General features: G+C 54.3%; 1 protein-coding gene across 1 annotated transcript; it reads left to right on the top strand.

The window, feature by feature from the left end:
- The first annotated feature begins 207 nt into the window (after positions 1-207).
- LOC124690937 (WAS/WASL-interacting protein family member 3-like) lies at positions 208-2,039 on the top strand. Its single transcript, XM_047224253.1, has one exon. It carries the CDS (start codon positions 208-210, stop codon positions 1,990-1,992), a length of 1,785 nt encoding a protein of 594 aa, XP_047080209.1. The 3' UTR covers positions 1,993-2,039.
- Positions 2,040-6,527: the final 4,488 nt, after the last annotated feature.

The following is a 6,527-nucleotide window of genomic DNA, read 5'->3' as shown; positions in this document are numbered from 1 at the left end:
CGCATTCGCGGCCGCAGCGGGCGAGCGAGAGCGAGAGTGACGGGCCCAGTCAACACGAGTCCCTCCAAAACCGGGCCCGTTTCCACTAATCCCTAATCTGCAGATTACGAGCCACCCGCGCCGCACCTACCTTATAATCCCTCCATTCTCCCCCATTCCCCCAGCCTCCGCCCGCCACCAACCCTAGCCGCCCGCGCGCGCGCCGCCATGGCCGACTCCGGCGACTCCTCCCCGCTCTCCGCCGCCGCCACCGACGACGCGCACCACGACAACAACCCCAACCCCTCCGACGCCGTGACGGCCGTGGCGGCGGCGGCGCAGGCGGCGGCCCCGCCCCCCTCCCTCCCGCCGCCGCCGCCGCCCAAGGTGCGCCTCATGGTCAGCTACGGCGGCCGCATCCAGCCGCGGCCCCACGACAACCAGCTCTCCTACGTCAACGGCGACACCAAGATCCTCTCCATCGACCGCCCGCTCCGCTTCCCCGACTTCCTCGCCCGCCTCGCCGCCCTCGCACGCGCCGCCACCTCCGAAATCTGCGTCAAGTACCAGCTCCCCGGCGAGGACCTCGACGCGCTCGTCTCCGTCACCAACGACGAGGACCTCGAGCACCTCGTCATCGAGTACGACCGCCTCCACCTCTTCCGCGGATCTGGCAGCGGCTCCTCCCGCGGCGGCGGCGGAGGCTCCACCCCAAGGCTCAGGGTCTTCCTCTTCCCCGTCCTCCCCCAGGCGCCCGCGCCCCCGCTCCCGCCGCCGCCCGCGTCCGCCTCGCCCTCACCGATGCGCCAGCCCAACGCCGCCGTCGTCGAGCCGCCCAAGCAGGAGTGGTACCTCGCAGACATCAGGGCCGCCAGCCCCACCCCGCAGCAGCAGCCGCAGGAGACGGTCCTCGTCCACTCGCCTCCTCACCACGCGGTGCCCCACGCGGTGCCCATGGCGGCCGTGCCGCAGTCGGTGATGCTCACATCGCGGAACAACCTCGACGCCCTCTACGGCCTCGAATACGCCTACGTCCCGCCGCCGGCGGTCAAGGTCAGGGACCCCGCCGCTGCGGGCGAGCCCCCCATGTTCAGGGACAACGTCCCCGTCGAGATCCCGCCCAAAGCTGAAGACAACCGCGGCATCCCCAACCCCGCCACCGACAACGCCATGCTCGCTCCACCCATCTCGCCACCCACCGAGTTCCATCGCCAGATCCACGACAAGCTTCAGCTCGCCGACAGCAACACCCTGCAGCCACCACCAACTCCTAATCCGCTCGCCACCCAGCAGCCACCACAAGCTCCCGCTCCCGTTGCAGCCCAGCAGGCACCGCCACCTCCTGTTCAGGTTGCAGCCCAGCAAGCACCACCACCAGCTCCTGTTCAGGTTGCAGCTCAGCAGCCAACACCAACTCCTGCTCCTGCTCCGGTTGCTGCCCAGCAGCCAGCTCCTGCTCCGGCTACCCCTGCTCCTCAGGTTGCCCCTGCCCCAGCTACCTTAACCAGGAACGGCAGCAACGACTCCCTCACCCGCGTCTACCCACCCGCCAACGCCACCACCACCGCCCCACCAGAGTACTACGTCCCAAAGTTCCCGGAGAAGCCCCAAGTCATTCCTCAGTCGTCCGCTCCACCCGCCGCCTACCTGCCGGTGCCGCCGGGCAGGTATGCATCTGTCGCCCCTGGGTCTGCCGCCGACCATGGTCCTTTCTTCTACATCCATGGGCCGCCGCCCCACGGTTACTACGCCAGCACCAACCCCGCCGGCAACTCCTACTACGCCGTCGCCGCGCCGCACAACGGCAATGGCAACGGGAACGGCACCGCTCCTGCCCCTGCCATGTCCAACGCCTACCCGCAGGTGGCCTACGACAGCAACGGCCGCGCGGTCTACTACACCGGCATCCTCCCCCAGCAGTACCCTTCGCCCGTCAACGGCATGTCGGCGTCCGCAGCAGTTCTCGGCAGTGAGCCCTCCAAGCCCGTGGCCGTCAAGCCCACCGTCTCCTGATCCAGCAATGGGTTGAAACTGAAATAGTTTGCCAATTTTCGTTCGTTCGTTCGCTCGTCAATATTATTATGGGGTTAATATGTCAGTCAGTTGGATGGATTCGTTATTGTGTCTAGTATTATTCACCTATAATTTTTTTTTTTATCTTTTTGTTTAGAGTTTTGGTTTTGGAACTAATGGGTTCTGTCATATGCAACTAGTTCTTGGTGTGCTTAGATGTACATACAGTCTTCCGTGGACATAATGGATAATTATATTAGCATGCTGGAGAGTTCTTTATTTAATGTCTTGATATGTTTCTACCGCTCTTTGTTAATTCTTTCAATTCATTATGCTGTTATTCTCGATATCAGCATTCCAATGTGGCTCAATTGGGCCATGTGATCTTTGTATTCTTCCAAAGCTAAATGTGATGATGCAAATGGATAAGAGTTTAGTGTGTATCTTGTTGAATTCGAGATGGTATTTCTTAATGGAGTAACTTGTCAGGATGGAAGCTCTCTTGTGAAGAGCCACAGGTTTTTGTCTGAGATGTTACTACTGCGTTTTGTTAATTCTTCTAATTCATCTCAATGTCAGCTTTCCAATGTGGCTCAGTTTGGCCATGTGATCTCTGTATTCTTCCAAAGCTAAATGTGAGGATGCAAATGGATAGAGTACCTTGTTGCAAGTCAAGCTGGTATTTGTTAATAGAGCAATCTATCAGGATGTAAGCTCTCTTGTGAAGAGCCACCTGTTTCTGTCTGACATGTTACGACTGCTTTTTTTTTTGTTAATTTTTGCAATTCATTGTGCTATTCTCAATGCCAGTAGTCAAATGTGGCTCAGCTGGGCCATGTGATGTTTGTATTATTCCGAAGCTAAATATGAGGATGCAGCTGCATGGTGTATGCTGTTGTTGGTTTGTTTTGTTGATGCAGTAATTTATCAGGATGTAAGCTCTCCTGTGAAGAGCTACAGCTTTCCCATCTGTTGCTCACGGGAAGCCACTCTGCTGCATTGATGTATGTATGAGCAGCAGCAAATTTTGGTTACTGGAACATGAGTACATACTTGCTAGTCCTTCTGGTCCTTTTAATTGACTCAAATTTAGCATAAAGTTATACCAAATTCGAGTCAATTAAAAGAGACCGGAGAGAGTAGTTCGTACTGTTGATGCAGTGGAGATTTTGTGTGGTTTGAAGCCAGGAAATACGAAATGTGGTTTTGTGATCGGATGGATGGGGGCACTGAATTTTACTGAACTTGTGTATCATATGAATGATCCAGCAGCTTTGGTTGGATCTTGTTTCATGCTTATTTATTTCAGTTATTGGATGCAGACGGTGTAGCAAAAACTGTAGGCGTTGTGTTTGCTGTCATGACAATCAAAACTGTAGGTGCTGTGTTTGCTGTTCTGACAATCAAACGAAAACTGAAAGTGCTGGTTCAGTGTAGGTTATGTTAGATTCTGTCAGATTGTTTGATGCTGGATTTAGATAAAAGACATCTCTGTTTCCTATTTATCGCCTGTTTCATCGATGTTCTTTGAAAGCCAGCATTGTTCAGCACAGCCTGTCTGGCTGTTGCCACCATTACTGGCAAAGTGCATCTGCAAATCTTATCCACCCTGAACCTCCACCGCTTTGGTGGAAACGGAGTTGAGAAACGCGGGAAGCTGCATAGCAAAGAGGATCTTTCATTCTTCCTCGAGGTACCATCTGTCCACCACAACCATCATCATCACGCTGATCCTCATGCTCACGCTCGCTTTGGGCAAAGATGTTTTGCTGCTGCGAGGGATGGAGCGAGATGGCTTTTTGACTGACCAAAATATGTAATGTGCTGGATTATCTGACTGATGCCGCTTTTGCTAACCTGGCTCTGGCTGGCTGTCAGTCAGCAGCCTAGAGGGCTTGAGATGTTGGTCTCGGTTCGGCGCTGGAGCCGGAGTCATTTCCCAGCTGCCAGTAGTACACTGGTGTGGTAGCTTGGACCTGAAGATGGTAGCACGACAGGAGAACAGCTCTGGTGCAGCCTCCTTCCCTTCCATGTGCCTTGTTGGCTGCGCAGTGCAGCTCCAGTGGAAGAACTGAAGATGAGTCGCGGCACAATCAGCAGAGGCTGCACTGCATCTATGTGCAGCCATGGCGTCGTGGCACATGGAGCCTGGCATGGCTGCCCATGCCGCCGGCTTGGGAGCCGGAGATGGTCAGCGAGCGATAGCTTTCAATGCTCGCCTCACCACACACCACACCGGTTGTCGCCCGTTGAGCCGTACCAGAGCATCTCCACTCGTATCTCCCAAAGCGATTCTCCGTCAAGCTCCCCAAAGACCAATTCAGTATGACACAGTCTAACTACATAGGGTTTGTTGCGGGGGCATCGGACGCAACATTCAAGTGACGTGGCGATTGGTGGGCTATCCGTGTCATCAACATAGAACCGAAGTGCCATAGCTTTTTCTTAATGGGACGATGGTTTACGACGCGGAAGCAAGCGAGGCGTCCTATCGGCGCTAGCGCTCCTCCACGCGTGGCCGCACGCGACACCGCTTGTTAGCTCCCTTTCCCTCGCCGCTTCCCTCCATTTACCCGGCTCTTCCCGCGCCACCTCAACCTATAAAAACTCGCCGTTCCTCTCTGGCGGTACCACAACCGCCACTGTAGTCTTCGCCATCATCCTGCACGAAAAAGCCACGTCGGCATGCCTCAACCTACGCCATGCTCGGCCTCGACGGCCGCGGCAGGCAGGCACCTCCACCTACTTCTACACCTCGGCTCCACCTCCCTTAGCCGAAGAACCCGCGCCTCCCCTCGAGCCTGAGTTCGATGAGCCCGGGTTCGACGAGTACACCAACGACGATGACGACCTGGACAAGGAGGAGGCATAGATGCTTGCTCATTTCTTGGCTTGTGCGGAGGAGGAGGCAGCCGCCGAGACGGTGATGGAAGCGGTGGTGGAAGCGGAAATGCCGGCGGCGGAAGCGATGAGGAGGAGGGAGACGATGACGACCTGGAGAGCTGGAGCGACGAGCCGAACCCAGAGGAAAAGGCGGCGGAGCAGTGGAACATTATTGAGTCTTACGGACTCTGAAGAATGGGAAGGATGCCCACGCCCCGATGAGCCTTCGAGGAGCAGTGGCAGCATATCGTCGGCATCTCCGTCGAACGGGCACCCATGGAGGAGGGGGCGCCTCATGGCGGACGAGCTGCAGTGGCTCCACGAGGAGACGTGCGAACGCCGGCTCTTGCATCGGCCATGTGGAAGGAGTGGCAGGCACAGGACAATCGGAGGAGGGAGGGCGGCGACAACCGAGTGGGGCCGTCGAGCGGCCGAAGGATGGTGAGTAGGATATGGGCTACTTGTATTTGTAATAATATGTAATCAAACTTTGAATGAAACAAATTATAATTTCGTCATATTTCAGTGTTTTGGGGCCGCATTTGAGAGACGCGGCTAGGAATGAGCCTCCCACACAAAGGGGGCATCACCAAGTGCCGTCCCCCGTTCAGTCGACCGGATATATTTACCGGACGCCGTTTGGGGGAAGCGACTGGAGATGCTCCCAAAGCATCCCTAGCCACGTCTTTCAAACGCCGCCCGACATGCGCGCTGGATAGGCCGTTTCGGGGGCGCCGGCGCAAGCTGCCAGTATTTGGGGACACCTCTGTCTAACAACGTCCTCCACGATGGCCGTTCGGATAGGGTTATCATTTTTTGCAATTTTAACCGTGTTAGCATAATACACAGTGTACCACAATGATAAATAGTCTACCATAGAAATAAATACCGTAGCACACAAAGCTTCAAAAAAACTGTAGCACACTAATAAATAGTTTTACAATAAGGAATGACATAAATAAAATAAGTAAAATCATCTAGTTAACTTGTTTGAGCCTCCATAGATGTTCGATAAGATCATTTTGAAGTTGCGCACGAGTACTTCTATCGCCAATTTCTGCATGCATGACAAAAAAAATGCAAAATCTACGGGCAGCTCATAATCAAGCTAGGAAAGGGGACCCTTGCCATCATATGGATGATCATCTATTGGTGGGTTCTTGCGCTCACAATCGATGCTCATGTTGTTCAAGATCACACCATAGTTCATCACTTTCCACACCTCCTCCTGAGACCAAGTAAGATCAGGATACCTGGCAACGGTAATTCGAGCTTGTAGCACACCAAAATCACGATCCACATCCTTTCCGTAACTCTCTTGCTGCAAAGCAAAGTGAGACTTTTCCTAACCATCAGGCTGGCTGATTGTCTTCACAAATGTCAACCATTTTAGCTAGATGCCATCGGCTAGATAGTACCTTTTGCTGTATTGGTGACCATTGATCTCATAATTACAGAGTGGAGCATGCCCTTCAACTAGTTTTGCAAACACCAGGAAGCGCTGAAGCACGTTGATCTCATTGTGAGAACCCGCCATGCCGAAAAAGGCATGCCAAATCTAGTAGTCATGGTCGGCCACAGCTTCGAGGACCACACTGACATATCAATGATGTCCTTTGTACAAACTTTGCTAGGAAAATGGACAATTCTTC

Source organism: Lolium rigidum, chromosome 2 (genome assembly GCF_022539505.1).
Source record: "Lolium rigidum isolate FL_2022 chromosome 2, APGP_CSIRO_Lrig_0.1, whole genome shotgun sequence".
Taxonomy (NCBI): domain Eukaryota; kingdom Viridiplantae; phylum Streptophyta; class Magnoliopsida; order Poales; family Poaceae; genus Lolium; species Lolium rigidum.
Note: the sequence above shows the minus strand (reverse complement) of the source record. Positions and strands in the feature narration are given on the sequence as shown.

Excerpts from the sequence above, each read along its gene's own strand:
- LOC124690937 (XM_047224253.1), top strand. The coding sequence starts at position 208 with ATGGCCGACTCCGGCGACTCCTCCCCGCTCTCCGCCGCCGCCACCGAC.